Source organism: Cynocephalus volans, chromosome 7, assembly GCF_027409185.1.
Source record: "Cynocephalus volans isolate mCynVol1 chromosome 7, mCynVol1.pri, whole genome shotgun sequence".
Classification (NCBI taxonomy): Eukaryota; Metazoa; Chordata; class Mammalia; order Dermoptera; family Cynocephalidae; genus Cynocephalus; species Cynocephalus volans.
This window is the reverse complement of record NC_084466.1, coordinates 53,976,587-54,002,834: the sequence shown is the minus strand read 5'-3', so window position 1 is coordinate 54,002,834 and position 26,248 is coordinate 53,976,587. Positions and strand designations below refer to the sequence as shown.

Genomic DNA, 26,248 nt, shown 5'->3' with positions numbered 1-26,248 from the left:
TACTAAGGATCTTCAAAAAGTTTATGAAAAGATTCATATTATCTTCTAATTCAATTTTCCACAAACTTTTTGAAGTATACTCATATATGGTCAACCTGTTATGGGTAACTACAGCAAAGCAACATAAATATATACACACACACACATAGTGTGGGAAAAGAAACGAGTTGGCATCAGGAGAATAATTTTTATTTTACCACTAACTGTTCCAGATTTCAATGTTCTTATCTGAAAAATAAAGACATTATGCCGCATAATATCTAAAATATAAGCTATCACGCATAATCACATCTCCTTTGAGATTCAAACTACACAATGGTTGTGTATGAATATGAACAATAGCTGCGAGGGAAGAAGTTTAGATGGATATGTTTGTTTTAAAGGATTAAGGAAACTGGATTGTGGGAAGTGAATGTTTTCTATTTTTTATTTGTTCAAATGCCTTTGGAAAAATATAAAATAAATCTATTAATCTAATTGTCATTCTGTATGTGAGCAGTCAGTCATGTACATGAAAACCTAAACTAGACTAGACTAGAAAAGTTCAGAGAGAGCAATTCTGAAAATAGAATTCCTTCCACAATGTTCAATTAAGAGATAATTAAGATATACTTATTTTGTGCCACCACTTCTTTGAGTGTCAATAAACAGTATGTAAACAATGAGGAGAATGTCAACTTTGAAATAAACCCTACTCATTCTCTTCCAGTATTAAGATCTGGTAGAAAATATTTTTTAAAAGATAAATTTAGTTTCCTGAAAAAATAGAAAAAAAGACAAAAAAAAGCTAGTATCACCTTGCATATTTTATTGCCTTGTCACAGTGTTATTTCCTTGCTTTTTGTAATGTAAGTTGTAAAAATAGGGGTGCTAGAGATAGAACCCATTTTATAGATATCAAATGTGTTCTAACTCCAATCTGCTTCTAAGTGCATGTAGCTACACTCAAATCCCTTTACCTTTTCGGTATTTCTCAAAATTTTTTACCAAAAATTTCTTTTTTTAAAAAAAAATTTTATTTTGTCGATATACAATGTGGTTGATTATTGTGGCCCATTACGGAAACCTCCCTCCCTCCTCCCTCTCCCCCCCCACCCAAAAATGTCCATTCTGTATGCTTGTCATGTCAACTTCAAGGAATTGTAATTGTTGTGTCTTCTCCCCCCCAGCTTGTGTGTGTGTGTGTGTGTGTGTGTGTGTGTGTGTGTGAATTTATTTATTTATTTTGATCTCCCACCAATAAGTGAGAACATGTGGTATTTCTCTTTCTGTGCCTGACTTGTTTCCCATAATATAATTCTCTCAAGGTCCATCCATGTTGTTGCAAATGGCAGTATTTCATTCTTTTTTATAGCTGAGTAGTATTCCATTGTGTAGATATGCCGCATTTTCCGTATCCACTCATCCGATGATGGACATTTGAAAGATTTCTAAAGGCGGAGAGCAGTAAATACATACTTATAGGTTTCCAACAACTGCAAGAGGTATTTGATTCTCATGTTTTAAATCTAAAACATCCATGATTTTGCTCTCTGTTTTATAATTTTAATATTTGTTTTAATAGACAAGTAATGTTTTAAATTATTTCCCATCTAATAATTTTATTCTTCAGGAAAATATGCCATGTCTATTTTCGGTTTTGTCTACCCTGAACACAGTTCTCTGTTAGAGAAGGAAAGACATAGATTATCAAAGGCTCTGAAATTCTGATTCCATTCATTACAAAAATGACCTCCAGGTAAAGAATATTTTTATGACCTTTTCACTTCAATTGTCAATTAATACCACTCCCAAAAGATCATGTGCATCGCTTATTACATACTTACATTTTGATTGAGAAGTATTATGTTAAATACAATGGCAACAACAATAAATGTATGTTTTACTTTGTGATGCTAAAATATCGTCCCCAAATAAATGGCTTTCACTTGCAAAAGACTCCATTTTAAAATGGAGTTTGTGCCTGAATTCTGATGTACTTCCTTGACTTGCCAATCCTGCCGTAGCATTACAACCTAATAGTAGCATTCACTTGTTGCTTTTCATGAACTGTTCTGAGGGCTTTGCATGTATTCATTTAGTCCCCACAACAACCCTGTGAGGGTTTCCCCATTTTATAGATTAAAAAGTGAAAGAATATAGAAGGCAAGAGATTTGACCTAGAACACATGTAGTAGAACTTTAGGTCTAGTAATGAGGATTTGCTAAATTCAACTTCTGCCCTTTCTCAATATTCTAACTGCCAAACATTATTTACATTTGTAAGCAACCAGCTCTCAAGGCTGAAATTTTCAACTCCTCAAACAGAGCAGATAGCTAGAGTCAAGGGGTGGGATGACTACACTCTCATTGCCTCCGTTGTGCCCTGCAGCTTCTGAAAGAGCTCAGCAGTGTAATTCCTAGCTGCAGGTGGCAAGACAGGCAATCTCTGACTCATAAATGCCCTCCATGAACACACGGGAGAAGAGAACTCTCTGCTCTTATTGTCTTTGCCATATTCTAAAGCCCTGCAGTAGAAGATGAGTTCAAAAAGTAGGAAGAAGAAAATAGCTATTCAAAGCAAATACAGCTAGAGACGTTGGCAGACTGACTGCCATATGACACTGGCCTTTCCTGCCTCTCTTTCCACAAAAGCGTGCAGGTGTGGGGTGTTCATGTGCACATGCGCACATGTGTGTTCTAACTTGTTTTCATTCGTATCATTAAAAATTCACAAATGAGAGAGTTAATTGACTTTTGTAAATGTTCCCCCTTTTCAAATATGTCCTCTTTGGCCAAGAAGTGAATTAAAAAGTTCATAGAAGATGCCTTTTTTTCCTCTAAAATTTGAGTTACAGAATTTTTAAGTCACGTGATTTTAGATATAATTTAATCGGCTTGCTTTTAAGCCCAACATAGACCAGATATCAACTGCTTGACATTAAAGAAGGTTTTCTTGAGGAAGGAAAAGCCAATATGTAATTTGGGGGGCATAGAGAATTTCTTGGAATCATAAATAAGGCAAGGTCATGTTTCCCAATTGGGATAATAAAGAAAGTCTAATAAACTTAAGGATGTGTGAAAGATTTTCAAGTGGAGGAAAGATAAAGAGGGAAAAGCAAAGGAGATTGAAATAAAACAATCTCTTATTTCATACGTCTTCATAGAATCACATCTATGTCTCAGAAGGAGGGAACTAGCTCTTTTTCTCCCACACTTCCTATTATATTTTATTGTTGTCTGTTGCTAGGACTTCAAATTAATTAGCCTGAACAAAGATTCCCTTTTTCTTTTTCTTTCTTTTTTTGAGACCAATTGCACAACATGTTGAATACGGCAAATAATTGAGTACTGTATATTTCAACAATGCTAAGATGACTAATTTCTAATGATCTGAGCTCATATTCTTAGCGCTGGACTTAATGCTGTAGTTCAACCACCCTCTCAGTTTAGCATGTTTTGGGAAACTAAACTAGGAATCTATTTAGCTATGACCTTTTTTATGTAGTAAAATACATTTTGAATTCCAAAAAGTTGAAATAATAAATAAACTTTCGGAGAATAACTCATTTGTAATTGTAGAACACATATAAGCTCAGTATTTTTTATCACAGAGCCCACCAGAAATGTCTGCTTTCTGTCATAATAAGAAAGTTGACATCTCTTTTCCTTTTCACTGTCATTGCAATTGTTGCTGCATTAGAGAACATTAGAGAAAGTCACAGAGAAATTTGCAGTTAAGATTTATTTCTGACTTGGTTGGATATTTTTATACTCTTAGGTATCCGTTCTCTGCTTTCAAGTCTAAAATGAGTGAGAATTCAGCTATATAGGTTTGTAGTCTCTGAAATTTAATCACAGCCCAGCCTGTACCTGTCAGCGTGCCATTTTGTTTTGACATCAAAGTGAAATGGTTTAAATGATTTTTCTCTTCTTTGTAGCCATTGTCAAGGATAATGATGATTACATGGCTTATTATGTCTTCATGACTTTTTGGTAGGCATTACAGATAAAATCAGCTTGCTTGAAGCAGCAATCTAGTAGGTAGTAGAAATTTTGTAGAAAACCAAAAATGTATCGAGCATTTTTTCCTTTGATTATGTTTCTGATAATATAAACCATTTTTAATCTAGTTTTGCATTAGAGTTCTAAATCATCATAACGATTGATAAATAAATATTAGGAATAATTTCAATAATTAATAGCTGTTCCTTATAAAGCCTGGCTTGGTGACTCAAATCTCTACCCAAAAAGCCACTGAAACCTAAGATTTGGGCACAGAAATTGGAAGCCATTATTTGAAACAAAATGACAGGGAGTAATTTGCTATGCTACAATAAAACATGCATTGATTTTTCATTTAAAGAAACTGAAATAACATGTTTAAACATTCTACTGTGAACAATATCACAAAGCAATAAGAGATATTTTCTTGTATTTGTGTGTAACATACTGTTGTCAGTTTTTTACACACCATTAGTTTCAATTACTCTGAGGTATAATTACATGACTTGACTGGGTCAATTCTTAAGCTCTGTAATTGCAAAGGACATGTGAATACCATGTGTAAGTATGTGTGTGTATATACATTTATGTATATGTGCAAATGCATATATATATATGCATATACAATATATATTTACATACACATATACAAGGGTGCTTCAAAAAGTTTATAGAAAGATTCATATTGTCTTTTAATTTTATTTTCCATGAACTTTTTGAAGTACCCTTATATATATATATACTTAAATATACTATAATGTAGTTTTTTTTTTTCAGCCCATAACAAGAGAATTGTGAGATTTGATTCAATTTCTTTGTAAAGCTATTTGGTATTTAGTCTTCTCCCTTCCCAAAGCATTTATTTTCTTTCATGAAGTCAAGTCTTAGAGAAGAATATGACTTAATATTAATATATTTACATGTAGAACCCATAAGAAACACAATGTATATGTGTACTAAATTAGCTTAGAAATGCTTTTACTAATAATACATATAACTATTGCTAATGTATAGTATTTTTTGGTGAAATTTAACCTTATATTTCTTAAGAGAAATATATTTCCGCATTTTTTTTATCTAAATAAAAGATGTAGTCAAATACTTCCCATTAAGTGTGTAAATATGAAATATTTTAATGTTTAAGTATTTATTTTCCAAAAATCTGAAAAAGTTATTACTATATGCTTTGAGATAATACTGAATATCATATCAAACTATCCATATTAAGTTTCTAGACTACAAACATGCATATGTATGAAGCCATAATTACAAACATAGAGATATGTTTTATTCTTACAAGACACTATCTTTTTTGATTGTTAATCTAAATACCCTACATGCACATATGTATACATACTTACAGTCACATATTTTGTTTAATAATCCACTCGTATGCATAGAAATTTTAAGCAATGTTGCCCCTGTGGATGGTACCAAAAATATGATATTCTGCACATAAAAATAAAACAGAATACAAGCTGAAAAGAGAAGCCTGACCAGTCTTAGAACGTAAACAAAAAGAGCTATTAATTTGCAGACCATTTAAGAAAGTGTTGTATTTCAAAGTATTTGGTGTGGTTTGCAACAATTGTGTATAATGCCTGTTTTCTGGGTGATTTCAGTTGAGTCTTATAATCAGCAGCATCAATTTTGCTGGCATATGTACTTATCTTTTCCCAAATTGTTATTTATAAACCATAATATGTAAGAAAGAATTTTAATTTTGTCATTTCAATTTTGTTTTACCTTTCCAGAAAGAACTTTTAAATTTAAATTTGCCCCATTGTCATTCTTAACAGCATTTTTTCTTTTTCTTTTCTTTTTTTTAAATATATATTTTGAAGTTTCTTTTTCAACAGCCTGTATTAGTTTCCTAGGGCTGCTGTAACAAAGCACTGCTAACTGGGTGGCTTAAAATAAGAGAATTTTATACTCTCACAGTTCTGGAGACTATATGTTCAAAATCAAGGTTTCAGCAGGGCAATGCTCTCTGATTTTTTTTTTTTTTCTTTATTCCTTCTCATCTCTGTTCCTTTCAGTTCAAGTTAGTAGTGTTTCTGCTAGTGTAAAATTCTCAAAAGCCCTGTTGATCTTCTGTGGATGTCAAGAGGATTCATATCATTAGACAAGCTATTTCTCAACAGATCCTTCCTGGATAACCACATCTCTAATCCTGACTTCTGTTGAGATGGTTGGTGCATCCATAAGTAACATGCCCAGTCTCTTTAGCAAATTGTTGTTCAGCCACACCCTTGGCCCTGTTTCCAGAGCATGCTATCTGGATAGGCTGCTGAGAATTTTCCAAATTAAGTACTGGCTCCTTTTTGCTTAACAGTTCATTCCTCAATTAATGTATCTTCCAATAATTAATTTTCTTAATTAATTTTATTTTTCACTTTACTATAAGCAGCAAGGAGAAGCCAGACCACATATAATCACACTTTGCCTGAAAATCTCCTCAGCTAAATATCCAAGTCCATTGCTTACAAGTTTTACCTCTGTCAAGTAGTAGAACACAATTTGGCTTAGTTTTCTGCCACTTTATAACAAGAGTCTAGTTTCTTTCTGTGTCCAATAAAATTTCCATCTCAGACCTCACCAGAATATGTTCATATGTTTACCTACATTCTGTCTGTAATGAGGTGACCATAGATGCATCCTTTAAGATGATAAAAGCTTTCTCTATTGCTCTCTTCGTTTCTTTCTGACCTTTCAGCAGAATCACCACTAATGTCTATGTTTCTTCGAATAGTCTCTTGAAAGGCAATCTAGGGTTTTTTTCTGTTGTACACCTCAAAGCTCTTCCAGTTTCTAACCATTACACAATTCCAAAGCCACTTCCACATTTTTAGGTATTTTTACAGCAGCACCTCACTTCACAGTATCAAAATTAGTACTGGTTTCCTAAAACTATGAAGTACCACAAACTTAAAATAAACAGTGCTTAAAATAACAGAAATATTCTGTTACAGTTCTAAAAGAAGTTCAAAATCAAAGTTTCAGCAGGGCCATGCTCTCTCTGATGGCTCTAGGGGAGGATCGTTCCTTGACTCTTACTAGCTTCTGCTGGTTGCCATCAATCCTAGATGAACACTCCAGTTTTGGCTTGCATCGTCCCCTGGTGTTCTCCTTGCATGACAGTCTCTGTGTCATCTGTTTTCTCTTACAAGGACACCAGTCTTTGAATTAGGGCCAACTCTAATCCAGTATGACCTCATCTTAAGCAATTACATTTGCAAAGACCCTATTTCCAAATAAGGTCATATTCTGATGTTCCAGGTGGACATAAATTTTGGGGTGATAGTTTCCAACCCAGTGCACAACCTATAGCTGTTTTTTCTCCAACTTGGATGAGGCATATTTTTCTGATTAAAGGTGTTTTGTACTTTATGTGACTCTGGTTATATTATTTAAAAAAATATATGAAATATTTTAAATATATCTAAAATGCATCAGATATTGACTGTTGAGTTTGAATTATTATCAAGTGAATGTAAAGTTCCTTTTACATAGTAAAATTGTCAGTGGATAGAAAAAAGTCCACTTGCAGAATTGAAAATCTGAGAGAATTATGTCATATGCAGAAAATATAAATGAGTCTGGTAACAAAATAAGGATAAATGAAAGTCATAGACTATAAACTTTTCCTCATATGTTTTTGGCAAGAACTAATGTCTTTTCAGATTTTCGATCTGAACATAGTAACAAGGTGACTTACAGATAATTTTTTCCTTCCCCTCAACAAATATTCTGTATATTTTGTATTCTCTTTATTGTGTTAAATATCACAATAGGCATAATCTAAACATGTGCATGAGGCAGACTTATTTTCAGGTGTTTCCATCTGTTATGGGAGTATACTTTAAGAATAGGAGGAAAACATACACAAATTAAACATGAAACCAGAAGAAAAAAGAAAAATAAATAAAAGAAACATCTACAGGGCAACAGTGAGAAAAAATGTTTGAGCTGACTGTTATTTACTACTCAACCTGTTTTACATAGGAATTTTGCATAATTACATTCCAGGGGAGGGGCAAACAACAGATGTTGAATAAAGACTGAAACTAAGAAAATGAGACTATTTTAAATATAAAGTTACTCTTGCCCACCAACAGGCATTTTTTTTGGCAGGCTTTTAGGCAGCAATTGATTTCTCATATTTACTGCACATTTCAATAACATTAATACAAAACAAAATGTTCTTTTCTTTTTATGTTTTTTTAAGTCTAAGAAGTAAATCAATTATATATGTTCATAATATACCTAAGTTAGAGGCTTGTGAAAAGCAAAACACAAGCAAAAAATACTGTAGCATTTTCATAATTTTGTATTACTTAAATGTTTCATGTCAGAAAAAAAATACAAGTTGCTAAAAAAATATACACACACACATATATATATATTTATATTCATTACTAAATTCTGTACACTCTTTAAAATTAGGTGACTGAGTAAAGAGCTAAATTGCAAAATCTGTTGTTTCAAATTCCTAAGAACATACATTGTGTAATTTACATTAAGATGCAGTAATCATTTTTATTAAAGCCTTGGTATCTGTTACCAAGACCCCGACAGTCCATTTGCTTCCTCTCAATAGCCAATGATCAAGAGACAAGAGTTGGTGTAAGGAAAGGTAGCCTTAAATCTGGAAGCCAGCAGCTTGAAGAAATGGCAGACTTGTGTGTCAAAGGCCATTTCCCACTTTTCCCAGGTTTGCCAATGGATTTTACAGGGATGAGTGGTGGGAAGCTGATTCATGGTAACCAAGTGGGGATGTGCAGGCATGCTCAATAATCACCAAAAAACTGCAGATAAACATCAAGGGAACTTCCAGCATGGGAGCTGACCTTCATCGTTCTCCATGGGGTCAAGTTATGGTTTTGGTTTCTGTTATTCTCAAAAGAGATCAAGATAGTAAACTAGTAAAGAATAACCATCTGGGTTAAAATTTTTTCAATAATTATTTTGTGTACAATGTGAGCAGGAACCATTGTTTTCTGGCAATCTTGTGAACAAGAGTCACTGTGTTCTGATAACCAGCTGCAATCTATATGGTTTGGGTTCCAGAAAAAAGGAAAAAAAGCTTTTAGATTCAGAGGTTTCACAAAATGGAGTCAGTTCTGTTCGGTCCATTACCTATCTAGGGATATTATAAAATAGACAGTGTGTGACTTTTATTTTGATGTCCTGTTGTTTACATCTTCTATCTATGACTACAGAAACTTATTTATTTTATTTAAGGTAAATGAATGCATCATCATAATAAGATTATAAGAGTATTTTTTTCCATTGACCTAGGCATTCATGTAGTTACTTTGTACTGTTTCCATCTCATCTAAACTGAAATAGCCCCCAAAGTAATTTTCTTCCAGTAAGACTAAGTCATGTATCTGGGGAAATACCAATGACTATATCTTTTAGGGACTGATCAATCTGAATAATTTTAATATAAAAATTAAAATCAATAGAAGATTCATGAATCAATTGGCCCTTTTTCCCACTTGGTTTTTCTATTTGTTAACTAAAAATATTTTATTTTTCAAGCATTCCCGACTTTGCTTTCCTTTGCTATCCTCACCCTACACACCATCACAAGTAGACTTCAGTCTGTTGATCTGCTTCCTCCAGGTGAGCAATTTCTTCGTCTGCTAGCTTTCTTCTCTGTGATCCGAATTTTACTTGTTAGATGATGGCACTCATAAGACTATACATTTGCCATGCAGAACTGGTAGACTTTATTTCTTTAAAGGAAAATAGCATAGTAAGTAAGTAATTTACTCCATTATTTCTGCATTGGTGCTATTAGTATTTCAGGAAAATCTGTGTAGCGTTGAGTTAAAATGAGAATCTAAATATTTATTCATATTGGGGTTTTTTTGTATGTATTATTCTAAAGTGTGTTTAAGTGGGTCAAACCTTAAGTATTTCATATGAAAAAAAAAACCTCTACCACTTATACTTAAAATTAGTAAAATTCTTTGAGCATATGGCAATGCTAAGGAAGAAATTGATGGAATGGAAAGTAGGTTGTTACAGGAAAGAGGCACCTGGTTATTTTCCTTTGGTGCAGGTCGTGCGTGTAGAGCAAACTGCTTCACTGTTCTAGCCTGAAGATGAACTGTGTTTCACCAAATTACATGTCATATTAGCAAGTATTACATTATAGAAATATATTAAAGGCTTCTTTACACATTGCTCTTTACATTTTTAATACATCACCTTAATATAGATTTCTGAAGGTAGGATAGAACCAAATTTATATAAATTACAATAGCTGGTGAAACTGAATATTAAAATCTCTTGAACTCAATTTTTGCGAATGTATTCTAATCTCTAAGTTTACTCTGGATGTGACTCAGATAATCTGGGAGTACACATTAACATTTGAAATAACTGGATGAAGAGCAGTAAAAAGTATCTCTATCTCAGGTGAAATTTTAGTTCACCATGTTATAATGTTCTGTTTCTGGATTGTATTTAGTCCAAGTCTCTGAATCATTTGAATGCTTTTGTGAGATTTGACTGGTGTCTGAGTAATTTAATCTCTACATAAGGGAAAAATAAGCCATTGGAGAAAATGATTATATCAGGTTCCTGCTGTTCTTAATAAATATACATATATATTATAGCAATCTAACAATTGCTGTTATATTTATTTGTGTTGCCTTACTCATGCCAGAAAAAGAGAACAGGTTGCTTTATTTCCTGTATGGAAATGAATGGAAATTGGAAAGAAAATATAAGCAAAGGCCTTAAACAGGTAACATTGTAGTTAAGAAAGTTATGCTTGTCCCTGATTTTTAGGTGGTGAGATGAGAAGACTGAAAACACAAGTGCTCTCTCTCTCTCTCACACACACACAATTTGTATAAAATCTTCCTTGTTATCCTTAAATAGCTATGATTTCACATTGGTTAAATTTTAATCAGTTGGGAAGAAGAGTTTTCTTTTTTAGTTCTTTAAAAATTAAATTTAAGTGTTACACTTATACCAATAAATAATTGTAGATTTTAGAATGTAATTTCTATACATTATTCCATGTGTTCTTAAATACATTTCTGTCTTGATCTGACATCCATTTTCTGCTTAAGTGTATGTGTAGTGCTCACTGGTGCATGTACACATGTAAACATATACACCTGTGCTGAATCATGGCCATTTACCAACTTGAAATCCTGACTTAGCTGGGAGTTGTGATCAAGCACCAGTAAAAGCAGAGTTGTTGTTAAGAGGATTAAACCTTATTTTTGTACTCAATAAATAGTTCTAGGAGATTTTTTGCCTTTAGGCAAAGACACTTCCATTCATTTCCATCTGATATAGGAGCATTTTCTTCACTGTGGGTAAAAAGGATGAATTCATAAGTATATGCATGCTTGCTTTTTAGTTGCCTTTCTTTGGTGATAATTATGTGACATATTTGAAGTTACCTTGTCATTTCAAAATTTATGTTTTTTTCATTAAAGTATCAAGATAATCAAGATAGTGAAGTTTGCAAATATTTTTATTAACATATATGCTATAAGAAAACTCTACAATTCAGAATACAATTATTAAGTCTTACTATTAAATATAATATTATAAAATAAAAGTAATATTAAATACTATATTTTTCTATTTTTTACATATGTATATTTCCTTGATTATCATTATAATAGAATTATTACATAAGCTGTTATGTGTAGAGTATAAAATAATCAGAATAATTATATCTTATTATGTTTGTTTAAATCTTTATTATCTCTCAAATAGATGGTTCATATAGATACAACCCTTGTGTTTTATGGATAATAAGCAGATCATCGAGTCATATATGTTAGAATGTGTACTTTTTTTATAAAAGCTTAATCTAAATTCATCATTTATATTTCAAATTTTATGCCAAATTATATGCAGATATATTTGTTTGTAATAATAAAACAACCATACTCAATAAGAAAAGAAGCCAAGATAGGAAGTTTCTATTTGTCATGTACTGCTAACCTAGTAATTTTTTTTTCATTTTGCTATAATACCAGAAATAGCTAGATAAGTTTCCTTTATGATTACAAATATTTTTATCAATTCAATGAATGAACATTAAAATAAATATTTTACTAGAATTTTTCCAAATCAAATAGTTAAACTTTATTCTACTTCTGGGTGGACCCTGGATTTTAATACTGGGTAATTTTAGTTCAAGGAATAACTTCATCTGGAACAGAAAAATTAAGTCACATACAGATTTAAGGTTAAAGTGACAGTTAAATTTACATTGTTCTGTCCTTTGAGCAGAGACTGTGATCCCAACTATGTGTCCAGTAGAAGTTTCCACATACTTCAATTGACTTATGTAATTGTATTTCCAAATAAATTTTAGGGATGAGTTAGAAGATTGTTGTCATTTTCCTAAACATTATAAAGAAAATTGCTGTGAAACCAAATGTACAAATATTGACTTGTTAGAATTTATGTTTATTTTATCATTAATGATAGAATTTCATAAATAATTTATTTGAGTCAGATTATGGAGGTCTTTGAACACCAAACTGTGTAGTTTATATTATATCCTTTTTCAGTAATTATCATGGAAATTGTTAAACAGCTACTCGAAAATAGCTCTAGTAGCAACAAAGGATCACTTCTTTCTAAAATTGAGCATACGTATTTTTAAAGAGAAAAACTCAAATATAGCATGCTTGAATTAAGAAAGATTATCTTAGGGCCGACCCAGTGGCTCACTCAGGAGAGTGCGGCGTTGGGAGCGCACTGGCGCTCCCGCCCACGGACTCGGATCCTACGTAGGAATGGCCGGTGCACTCACTGGCTGAGGATGGTGCGGACGACACCAAGCCAAGGGTTACAATCCCCTTACCCACCCCCCCCAAAAAAGAAAGATTATCTTAATGAATTCTCCCTGTGATGCCAATATGATTTTCTTTTTGATTAGATTTAGATTACAAGTCTGAAAATAAAATAAGTGCTTACATACATGTATTTACTTCTCTGTTACTATTACTCATGGGAATACACTTCACTTTTTTCATGTTTGTTGTTCCAGATATGGTTGATTATCAGTTAAATCACAGAAAGCAAACTCCAATATAGGAAAGTATTTAAAACACCACTGTAGAAACCTTTTGATCTATATCCTTCATTATGTATAGAACTGTTTTCATATTCTTTAAAAACATTTTTATCTTTGCTGTGATTCAGAGAGCACTTTCTCCGGTGGTTATTTTGGCCCTCAGTTTGATTAGATAGTTGGGTAATCCAGAGGGTCAAATCTCCTATCTTTCTGTATGTGAGTTTCCTGACTTCTTTCCTCAGTTACTTCATTGCTTCAGTGTGTTTTAATGATTATAAAATATTAAAGCTGTAACTAGAAAAATGGCTTGTCATTGCCAGTAAAACTCATTACAAGAAACATTTCTATGTATTTACTCTAGATACTGATATTGAATGTATTCATGGATTCATGGATATTGAATGTATTGATTTTGCTTAAATTTTCATTCTTGGGATGACCCAATCATACAGGACGAAAAACAGCTTCCAATAAACTTACAGCACACTTACAGGTAACAGGAATGAAATGGTTTCAGGAAAGTAATTCCAAGAATGGCTTTTATTTAAAATGTCAATTATCTTTCCTTTTCTACTTTTTGTATATATTTTTTGACTATGTATAATAATAGTAGCAATAATAGTGGTGTAATCAACAGCTTGGTGGTAGGAGTTCTTGTTTTAGTAAGATCAAGACCAAATTGTTTAGGTTCAAACTGCCTGTATTTTATTCTAAGATTACCTTTGGATATTATCAATTTTAATAGTTCTCTCAGAAAGGATTTATGTCACAGGAGGCACTTTTGGTTAAAATGCACATGTATTATCATTTGTATGTGTGTGTATACATGTGTATATGCATATGCACACTGAGGACATGTAGATTTAATTTATTTTTAAATTTTTTGTAATATTATTGTTGTTTGCAGGAATAATTTAATATATATTCATATATATTTTCCAATCCTTTTAATCTTTAAAAAATCTTTTGTCTTTCTTCCTTCTTTGAGAATATTATATTCTTGAAAATACTGATATGAGCAAGACACCCATCTGTTCGTTTGGAACCATGTCTCATTTAATGTAACAAAACGTTAGATCTATCTCTGTAGTAAAGTTTTGGGGTTTTTTTCTGAGTTTAATAAATAGCTTTTAGAGCCTAGAATGTCATTAAAATATGAAAATTTTTCTTAAAAATTCCATCTTTTGAGACTCACATATCCTATTGGCAGGCATTGATTACTTAGTAATAGCAGAAGAGGATTAGCCACCTCTGAATTAACTGTTTTCAGAGAATATTGAAAATGACACCTGATTCTGTTTACTTGTTTCTAGCAATAGAAAATAAGAAGTGCTAGTGCTAGAAATAAGATAAACAACAGAATTTAAATTGGTAAACAGATATAAATCCCAATAGATATCAGATAGCAGACATAAAAAAAAAAACACTAATAAGACTACCTTGCTTGTTTCTTACAAAGAATTTGGCTTAATAGGCATGTTTTCATTGACCTTCCTTGCAGGATTACCACTCTGTAGGATGATGTCTTGAATCTCAGCTGTATTCATCCCTGTCATCAAAAATGATGTCATTATTAGAGATGGGGTTGGCTTACAGAGGCAATAAAAGCATAAGGAAAACATCCTCTCTAAAGATGAAGAATAATAGCATTATTTAAATAGTCTTGGGTCTGAAATTCACAGTATTATTTAAGTTGCTAGAATTTTAAATTTGTCCTTGTAAACCAAACAGCTTTTGCTAACTATTGCATGCCAGAACATAGGTTTCTCACTGCATATAAATCAGGTTCTTCTAGAAGCCACATTAACCCTTTCAAAACTCTAAAATTACAAGGACTTCTTAATGAGTTCATATATTGATGATAGCTGTCAGATAAAGAGAAAGATACAGAGGCAGCTAAATTCAAGAAAAAGAGAGAAGAAACTGGCTTTTTTGAGTTAACAGCGCAGTAGAAGAAAAAAAGGACAAAAGGAGAAACCTAAGAGAGGAAAGAAACCTACATATGCTGAGGTGTAGGTTTTCAGGATACTCACTGTTTTCCATAATTTAAAATTGTTAAGAGGTGATATAAGGCTTTGATTGCAATAGTAGTGTCACTGGTTTAAAAAATTCTCTAAGGCAGAAATATTTTGATGTCCGTGTTTGAGTGGAATGCATGTCAGGCAGAATTTATTTGTCTCATTGTTTAAAATGGTATCCTCAATAATCGAGAAGTTTGGGTTTTTATATAAGCGTGGTGTTTAGTGGACAGATCTAATGTTACTTTAAACGATGTATACTTCATAGCAATAGAGAGCTAGTTGGCACTTTATTTAGGTCCTGGGATCATTCTGAATACAGGCTCACAAATCAATAGTAATTCATGAGGAATAATTGTTGTTGTGATAGACTACTAATAGGAATTAATACATTTTAATTTAATCTTTTTTCATCAAATACAGCATTTTGTTCAACTTTAGAAGCGTATTTTCCTCACAGGGCATAGTGAGGCAAACAGATTAAAAAATAGTAAGGGATGGGGAGCAATGCTAGAATAAATAATTCAAAAAAAAAATATGGCATTATTTTCATCCAAAATCAAAATGCTGATTTTGAAAAAAATTTCAGGAATTTAATTATTTATTTTTCTTGATATGAAGTATCAAATTTAAAAGGTTTCTAAGAATTAACATCTACTTTATTTTTTGTCATTATCTTTGCTTTATTGAAGTATTTTCTACCTCTTTTCTAAATATCTAAAGGATCTCCTCTCTTCCAGACTCTCCCTCTTCTGACCTTCTAAACTAATCCCTTAATCTTTCAGCTATGTGCTCATATGCAACATTATCATGCCAGGTCTGGTGTGTCTGTTGGAGATATTCTGGTTGGAACCAAATCTCTAGATATCTGTTTCCATAAATGATGCTGGCTTGGATACTGTTTACCCTATAGCTCATTCCCGTTTTGTATGTTCACAAATGTTGTCAATGCCCTTCCAATCAAGCACCCCAATAATTCAAACATCTTCTGAGATATAATAAATTGCTCAAATTCCTGTATTTGTGCTCCACTGCCTGTTGCACTAAATTTGGTGTTTTACTCAGAAGTTTTTAATTCTTCTTTCAGGTCCTAGCCAATTTTCCCCACATTATTATTTCATTTTTTGGCATTGCAGCATAAGTTCTTTGACCCATAAAGCTGGTCTGTTACTGCCCTGTGAAATGCACATTCACATGTGGTGATTGATTCTCTTTCTAATCCCTTTACCTGGAGCGCCCTCTCCCTGCTCTGAACTTTCTGTTGAAACCCTGATCATCCTTTGAATCACAGATCAAGCACCGCATACTGCACAGTTTTTCATAATGTTACACACCATCTTTTTCTCTGTATTTCTGTTGTTTGACATTCATATTACATAGTTCAAAATGGGACGGATCATGAATTATTTCCACTGTGCTGGTTTCAAACCTAGTTTCTAGTTTCCACTTGAAGTTTAAACTCGGTGAAGGTGGATAGACCCAGATTCATTCACCTCTACCTGATGCAGCGCCTCTTCTACCACATTCTATACAAGTTGTTTCAGTTTGAAAACTTCCAATGCCCAGGTACAAAGTAGGTCTTTAATGCTTTTTGATCTTATTAATGATTGAATACAACTGTTTAAAAGTAACTTCTTGACTATATACATCTAATGCTCCCACAGAATTTGAGCTGTCTTTACTCTGGTGGGACATTTGGGTTGTACTATTTTTCTTTGAGAGACTCTCTCAGAGTTGTTTTCTCAAAGAAAATACAAACCTTGTTCTATTAGCATAGTATTGAACTTCAGAACCAGTTCTCCTCGGGGTACCTGTTAGGAAAGAGATGGCCCCATTCAGCTGTACCTTTACTTCTGAGCATCTGCTGCAGCAGGTGATGGCTGTGCCTATAGAAAGAGATTGGGGGAGGGATAGCTAAATTTTGAATGTTAATCTCAGAGCAGTGTGCCACAGGATACAATTATATTTGCACCATAAATTTCCAATGTATGGTTTAGATTCTCATTGTTTTATATTCCCGGTGCTCACATATCAAACTCCCTTATATTGTTTTGCATATTTTTTTTAAACATAAATTCATTTGAATTCATCTTAAGACTTTTTCATCTCAGAGCAGTGTCTATGTGTTGTCAATATATATGCCACAACATTCCCCTGTGGCAGACATTTTGCCATGTCCAAAGGGTCAAAAACACTTAAAACCATCCCTGAAGGTGTGCAGGTGCATTGACTAGTAAGTATGAATGCTCCAAACAGTTCCAAATACCCAGCTGCAACTGGATTCACTTGAATGTGATACAGGCCAGTGGTTTCTGGTGTCTGAATTCAGCCATGGCAATACATTCAGAAGCATTGTGGGATGCAGGTGCATGCTAGAGGATTGGTACTTCAAAGCTGCCATAGTTTGACTATTTGCTGGTATTATAACTTCCTCTTTACAATGTGCTCTCCGCCTATCAAAAGCAGATAGAATGACATTTCACAACAAAAGTAAAATCTGGAAGCCAGATTGGCAGTACAACTAACTAAAAAGGTATGTTTCTTCATTGTATTTTATTATGTGAACTATATTTCTAAATTCTGATTCTTTATGGCCTATTATTAGGAAATAATTTAAGTTCCTGGAGTCCTATATCTAGGCTTTCGTCGTTATATTACTGCCAACATATATATAAACAGGTATCCTTACAAAATAAGCATATATTTAAAATGCTTATTTATATTAAAGATAAAAGAAACAAAAAGACATCGGCACCTGTGTATCTGTATATCTGAATAGTAAACAAAATAGATTACTGTGCCCAAGTAAGAAACATGAGGAATACAATGCAATAGAAGAAAGATCACTTAGCTAAATAAAGCAATTGATTCTCCTTTGTCCCATTTTTTCTTACATATCCCTGTTCTCTCCTGTGTAAAAAATAGAACAAACTTATTAAAAGTACTGCTAAAATAAAGCCTGGCAGTCATGTGAACACTAGAAGGGAAAAAAAAAAAACCTGCATGTGATAAAATTGTAATATTAGAGTACCCCTTTCTTGTTTATTTTTTTCCCCTCTTTTTTATTCTGACACAGGAAAAAATAGTTTTGAGACAATTTAACTCTCCAGCTCGATTTCTAGAAACAATATTGAAAGTGAAATTTTTACTCCTTTTATAGTCAGGTAGAGTGAAATTAGAAGGTTTATTTTTTAACTGGTACAGTAGTAAATGGGACATAGATGTAATAAGTGGAAATAATTTGTATGAATATAGATCGTTAAGGTATAATTTATGTGGAGTGACTCACCCTATCTCATAACAAGTGTAAGTGTTTTAAAGGATGGTCAAGGGAAGTAAGTGAATAATAATCAACATAGCCAAAAAAAGAAAGAACTGTTTATGTTAAAGAAGTGTCAGTGCATAGGATGTTGCAAAGTATGTCAATTCACTGAAAGAAAAATCCATTTTATTAGAGGTTTGTTGGACTGTGTTATGAGGAGATCTTTACTTTAGCATGGATATTTTTCTCTGATATGTTATATAGTGGGATAGATTGTAACCTGTTGTGCTTATAGAGAAGTGTGTGCACATATGTGTGTATAATTGTGTGTATGCTGAAGAAAGAAAAAGACAGTAGAAGCAAGGCATTGTTATCCCATTAAAAATTTTCAGTGGAAAACAACTACACGTGAGCTGCCAGTCAGAGGTCTTGGCTTGTCATGGTTTGCAGGTAGATTCAGAATCTGAAATAGGCACTTAGCTTAAATTCTGTAGAATTAACCTACAGAACACTTGTCTAGGCCATAAATAGAGATGGGTGTCTGCTCTCTACTTTTCCAGACAGCTAATTAGGTGTTAGGAAAGCTTAACGTTGGGAGAGAAGGTAAATTAGAAATAAAAAAGAAAAATGAGAACAAATAAAAAATAGATTTCCATTTATAGAGTTGTCTACTTGGAAACAACGCTCATCTTAAGGTGCTGTTAGAAACAGTACCAACCACCACAGTAATAGAAGAGCACTGTACCTATTTAAAGCTGTTTACAAAACAGAAATAAAATATTGTTGACAGTCATAAAGCACAGAAAACTCTCTCTGGAACACCCTTCTCCCATAGCCACAGCACTTTAGAACTTCCTTGTTGATGCCCTGATTTGTTGCAGATTTTTGTTTTCAAACTTCTGTGACACAGACATTTATTTCTTCATTATAAAATAATTAAATCAGTGGCAGATAGCGGATGCATATATGAAATTCTTATGCTAGAAACGATATCCGTGTTTTTATGGACAAATATGTGAACTCCCGAAGCAGCAGGTAAGTTTGAAAGGGGAGGAAATCTTTTTATGTTCTGTAAAATTTCCATAAGTGGTAACAAATTAGTTGCCAAGTATCTCTCTTTGGGTGCTGTTTTCTAATGCTTTGAAGACAGGGAAAGTAAGTTTAAACTTCTGATTTGTCCTGCGGGAGAGCAAGACAGAACAGAATAAAGAGGTACATGTGCTCTGAAGTAAGAAGTTTTTTGGCTGGCTCTTCAACATATTTCCTTTGCAGTGGACCACAGAATCATAACACAGAAGGGTTTTCCTCTGAGTTTTTCAAAATAACTGTGTTCAACAGAGGTTCACTTTATCTTTGCTAATCCTTGTTGATTTAAATAGTGTTGTGGCTTCAGATTTTAATTCTATACATGGTAATTGTTGGCACCTTTCACCCATCATTGAAATGGCTACATGCTCCTAATGATATAGTGACATTATAAAATTAAAATCACATTGTAAAAATTAAACGATGTTAACCTTTGTGGAAGATTGCTAAAATCTGATAATTTAAGGGCAGACAATTTGGTATTTTATTTAAGTATATTTTTCTTCATGTAGATATTACTTATAATAATTCCATGACGCAGTACCTATGAAGGTATATTTTGGCACAAAATAATTGCTTGCCTGATATCTCTAAGATTAAGTAATTAAACTGCTTACTGTAGGTTAAAAGACGGAGAACACTTTTAAATATAAAAGGTAACATTATGTTTAAATTAATTTTAATTATATAAAATTCTAAAATCAGAGGTAGTTAAGTTGTTGATATAATCATAGATTTCATACCCATGGCTGCAGGGCAAAGGATAAGATTAAAATGTCATTTGTTGGTGCTTTTAATTCAAAAGATTTATACATATATATGTACATTAATGTATATTAATTTTTTAATAATAAACAAGTCTATAAAAATTATTTTATTAATAATGAAATATTGTCTTATGTTATCTTTTATATTATGATATAGAATTTTCTTATGATTCATCTGTATTTCTCTTATGGCAATACATATAAACAATGCTTAGAAATGTATTGATTATGAATTTAAGATTTTTTTACTTTAAATTTTTGGGCTATGTACTGGAAAAAGTTCAATTTTATTACACACAAACAAATAAAGTTCAATTTTATTACACACGTGTGTGTATGTGTGTGTGTGTGTGTGTGTGTGTGTGGCATATGGTGCAGTTGTACTGTGTGTACTATGGTTATTTCTTACTTTATATATTTTGCAAAAATATCACATAAATTAAGATGCAATTGAACTAATTAAGATTACTGCATTTAGATACTCCCCTTTGGGAGCTTGAGTAATAGCCAGATGCAGCTATAGCAGCGTAGGAAATGATTCTTAATACTAAACAAGCATTTAGTGTCATTTGATTGTGACATGGTACTTCAGAGAATCATACATTTAAAAGATCAGACACTGTCAACTTTCCCTATTGGCAGAACTGCCCAGAGTTCCATCTGTTGACTTCAGAATTGTTTTCTCTTTGTAATATAAACATGCTTATCTCTTGTTTTCTCTCATCTGCATGGTATTTGGATTGGGCCATCTTTCTTGGCAAGGGGTAAGTTCTGTGAAAGAGTGATCATGTTGTATTGAGGAAAGGATGAAAATAAAAGTAAAACATCCCTTGGTAATCCCAGATTGGAACTAAAGAAAAAAGGTAAATACTGGGTTAATTATTTTTGTTTTGATTTTTTTTCTGAGCTTGTTTTTTGATACAAATATCAGATCTATACAAATAGTAGAAATCTAGATACTGTGCTTGTTTTCATTCTATATCTATTCTTGGATGCATTCTCCTTAAAGTACAGACAGCAGTTTGATTATCTACCTTTATAGTTGTACGGCTTGGGAAAATACTCCACACTACTAATTTTTTATTACACACACAGTTTATTGAGGAAAATTTTAGATTCGTAGTAGAAGGTACACATGGCAGAAATCCTCTCAATCAATAAACCCCTGTTTTTGTGGCAGCTTTCCCTCCCCTGACTCCCTCACTATTTCTCTTTCACCTCTGCCTTCCCTTCCTTCTCTCCCTCTTTCCTTCTCTCCCTCTCTTTACTTTGTTTTCTTTCCTCCCTTTTTTCTTTCTTCCTTTTTTGTGTATTTTTTGTGTGTCTAATCATTCATTGTATGTTACCTATTTTTCTTTTTTGTACCTATTTATTTGCCTATTTATTTATATTTCTTCTGGAATGATTCTACTCTCTCATAAATTCTAACTTGACCTTTGGCAGTTATAGTTCACTTTGTGCTCATAGTTTCTGCTGTTTGTACAAAAGTGTCCATTCAACTTTCTTCACTATCTGTGAACTGCTGCTGTCAAAATTACACACTGATCTCAAGGTGAACAGCTCATAATGTATCATAATCAATTCTCAAAATTTGCTCCCCAGGATGTGACATAAAGGAGTCAAGTAAAAAGCTGCAGATTTTCAGCAGTGAAGTGCAAACAATCATTTTATGTTTGTGGTTTTAAATTCATGGTCGATTCACACTTTCATACAGCTGCATTATTCTCTTTCTCTCTCTTCTTAAATTTATATTGAATGCATTCAGTGCTGGCTATCCAAAGAGCTGAAATGGAAGGACAGTCGATACTGGAATATAAAATCGTTAGCATATTTCATAGAGGGTGTATAAGTTATAAATGAATTTTTTTTTTAAAAATCATGGCTCTAAAAAAGTGTTATAAAAAAAGTAATACAAAAGTATTATGAAGTGAAATAGACTGTAAAGTTTTCTACTGTCTTTCTGAAAGATGAAATTTACTGAATGGAAAGATATTTTTTCTAACACTTACTTTAGATTGATACAGATAGTGATAATATTTGTGATTCCCATTCTGAGTAGGTAAAGAAAACAGATATCTGATATTGAACTTTTCTGACATCATTTTTTTAAAAATCTCACTTCTAATTTAAATTTCTCGAAGATGTTAGTTACATGCCTTGCTTCTGCTGCTGCTGTTTATGCCCATCTAATAATCTTTCAAGTAACAGACAGTATTTCAGTTTGAGACTATTTTTCAGTATTCTTGTCTACACTATGTAATAAACTTAACATTGAATATTTCATTCACTCATAGGAAAATATTTCTTTAAAAAATAACAAAATTAAAATAGAAGCAAGCTACTTAAATACTTTCCTTAACATTTCACAAGCATGAATGATACATAATATGCAACACCACAGAATTTTTGTTCCGTCAAGACACCATTTTTGATTACTTAAAAAAAATTTTTAATCTTATTGAAAATTATTTTATCCTAAAGCCTTTTGAGATAAAACAGGTTTTTTGATGAGGAATTATTTATGTGTTTTAAATATAAGCCAGATTTTGTATATGACTGAAAAGTAAATGTACACATTTATCAATGCTATTAAATTTTCTATTTTCTGTTTTAAATATCTTTCACAAGGACTTTTTTTCCTTGCACATGACACTATAAATTTGTAGAGATCATCTAGCATCAATTAAAAGGTAATCTCAAGGGCTCCTAGATGTGTAGGGAATTCTATTCCCATCACGTAGAGGTAAAAATTGTAAATATCCTCTCCTGAAAGTAAAAGTTCAAAAAGAATCTTTAAACATAGGAGGAACAACCATTTGTAGAGGAAAGGAACAATTTGGAAGAAGTAGTTCAAAGTTATGGTTTAAAATATTGGGGTTAATGAGAGTAGGCAGCTGTTGTGATAATGAAGGAATTTTCTTTCATATTTCTTTGTTCAGCATCTTTGAAATAGGAATCATAAAAGCTGCCTTAGTTAGATTCTCTATGTGTCTATTGGCAAAGTAGAGAAGTAGAAATCCTCACAGAAAGCATTATTATTTAACATAGGAAATCATGATTTGTCATTCATTCTGAACTATCTCTGTTGAGTAAATCCATTTTCACCTACTTACACCGAAAACAAAAAGCTGAAGTGAAGAAAACTGATTACATGATCCATACACATATCTAATGAAATAAGAATGTGCACTTTTTGACAAGCTTATTTATAATACATTCTGATAGAAAATTCCATTTGCCACTCTCTGTAGGAAAAGAAGGCTTTTAAAGAAAACCTTTTATTTCATGACTGTCACCAAAATAACAATTACAAGCAAAAGAGGGATAAAACATTTTTTAAAAGCAGCTTAGAACTTGTTATAGAAGTTTGCAATCCATGTTTGTCCTGTTATTTGATTTGAAAAATTAATCCTGATAATCCTTTTTGAAGTTTACTGTTTCTGGGACATGTTATACAGAACAAAGACTAACTGATATTCCCAGGAGATTAGTTTACATTGATGCTCTATTCTACCGAGAATGATTCTCCAAAGGCCACTTTTTACTTCTTCCTAGGCTATGGGAATTGTTAATATCTAGAGAATACACTTAAATAAAAGCATTGTCTCAACCAGCAGGTTTATGCAACCATCCCGAAATGTTTTAATTATTGTTTTCTTTTCCTTTTTAATTAAGAGACCAGAGGTCAAGCAAACCCACCGAGAGCTGATCACAGGCTTTGTAGAAATTTAAAGGAAGCCCTAATGATTAGATTTGCTGTTTTCTCTTTTGTTTTGCAGAACCAGAAGAGTGCATTAATTGCACAGATGAATGCCGAGTGCTTGGTCATTCTGACAGGTGTTGGATGCCACAGTTCCCTGCAGCCAATCAGGCTGAAAATGCAGATTACCGCACAAATCTCTTTGTACCCACAGTTGAAGCTAATGTTGAGACTGAGACTTATGAAACTGTGAATCCCACTGGGAAAAAGACTTTTTGTACATTTGGAAAAGACAAGCGAGAGCACACTATTCTCATTGCCAATGTTAAACCTTATTTAAAAGCCAAACGTGCCCTGAGCCCTCTCCTCCAAGAGGTCCCCTCAGCATCAAGCAGCCCAACTAAGGCATGCATTGAGCCTTGCACCTCAACAAAAGGCTCCCTGGATGGTTGTGAAGCAAAACCAGGAGCCCTGGCCGAAGCAAGCGGGCAGTACTTGCCCACCGACAGTCAGTATCTGTCGCCCAGTAAGCAACCGAGAGACCCTCCCTTCATGGCTTCGGATCAGATGGCAAGGGTCTTCGCGGATGTGCATTCCAGAGCCAGCCGGGATTCCAGTGAGATGGGTGCAGTTCTCGAGCAGCTTGACCACCCCAACAGGGAGCTGGGCAGAGAGTCCGTGGATGCTGAGGAAGTTGTGAGAGAAATTGATAAGCTTTTGCAGGACTGCCGTGGAAAAGACCCTGTGGCTGTGAGAAAGTAAAAAAAAAAAAAAAAGGCATTGGCATTTAAGTCTCCTCTGTCGATTTAAACATGATCCCTCCTGGTGACAACCCGTTTTACAGGGATGAAGAAAGACCAATGCTGCTTTAAGGCTTTTAGTGAACATCTGAAGTGCCCACAAGTATGTTCTTTTCACTGCTGTTTCTTTTTCAGAGATAACAATGGTTTTGTTTTGACTGAACTTATATTAGGACAGAATTAATGATGCTTAAAGAGAAAATTTAAAAGAGAAGAAAAAGGAGAGAAGAAAAAGGAGGATGAGGCAAGTTACCTTTTGACAATCTGTTAGGAAGGTATGCAGCGTGAGGACTGAAGTATTTCTGATCACTCCAAGACTGTCCTCCGTGATTTATGCTGACTCCACTGTTTACCTATAAAACCCATACAAAGCAGGGTCATTATTTGTGATCTGTGGTGGATTTCTAGCAGTCACCACACGCTTCTACTGAACGTCCCGAAAAGACCTTGCAGTAGTCCAAGCTACACCAAACATTAACACATCTTTGTGGTAAACATTTCTGTAAAAAGTTACCTGCCACACATACAAACACAAAGAACATTCCATGTCATTAGTCAAAGACAAAAACAAAAAACAAACAAAAAAACTTTGTCATTTGTAAGACACCTCATGTCGTATAAAAGTTAAATGTAAAAAGATATAGTCCATTTTGTCCTGCACACACGTAGCCTAATTCACTTCATTAAAGGAGAAGAAAATTTGAAGATTTAAAATGCCTATTTAAGCATTTTAGTGTCCAACAAAGATATAAATGATGATGAGTATGTTTTAAATTTGACATAGAAAAGTTTAGAAAAATAGTTACCATTGAGTGGTAATATTCAGAGAAAATTAACATGATTAATATGTTTTATTCGTTTGTGGACACTAAAATAGCTCAGGAAAGTGAAGATGTCTTAGACATACACAAATCACATGACCATTTAAATGTGCAAATGTAAGAAGATTCAATGTGTTTACATCAAATGACATATTTTTATTGATTTATTGCAGATTCAGTGCATATGAGCCAAATTGTTGAGTGTATAAGAGCTATATTGTGTATTTTATTAAATTAATATATAGTTGTGTTGCAAAAATATTTGGGCTTATATTGTAAATGGCAAGTGTTGCCTCGGTAGCTGTCGAACTCTATGAGTTTTGTTTTTCCTGCTTCCTTTTCCCCATGGAGTGTGGGAAGCAGTGCCTCAGAGCAAAGTCTCTTGTTTAATGTATAGTCTACCAAGTACTACAGTACATAATCTGTTCAAAATGTGTTTGAGTGAGCTGATGGAGCTAACTGAAAGGTCAAAAAATACATCCGTCAGTCATGGTTATGTGCAAGTCCTTGTAGAAGCTTTTATTAAAGTCATGCTAAATCACAAGAATTACATTTGTACCAATACCTGAAACTTCTTTATGTTTTTTTTTCAAAAACATACAGCTTCTGCCTATGTAGATATCATACCATTGGTTGGTTCTCAAAAGTATCTTAAGTGATTCAGATGTGTGTTCCCATTCCACTTCAAAAACAAGAAAAATGCTTTAACGCATGTATGGTACCAGCACTGGTAACTTGCA

At 33.1% G+C, this 26,248-nt stretch overlaps 1 protein-coding gene across 1 annotated transcript in view; it reads left to right on the top strand.

Moving 5' to 3' along the window:
- PCDH17 (protocadherin 17) overlaps positions 1-24,649 on the top strand; it is an 89,317-nt gene extending 64,668 nt beyond the window's left edge. The window contains exon 4 of the mRNA XM_063103449.1: positions 23,967-24,649. Coding sequence (XP_062959519.1) covers positions 23,967-24,649 — 683 coding nt within the window. The remainder of the gene's footprint in view (positions 1-23,966) is intronic.
- Positions 24,650-26,248: the final 1,599 nt, after the last annotated feature.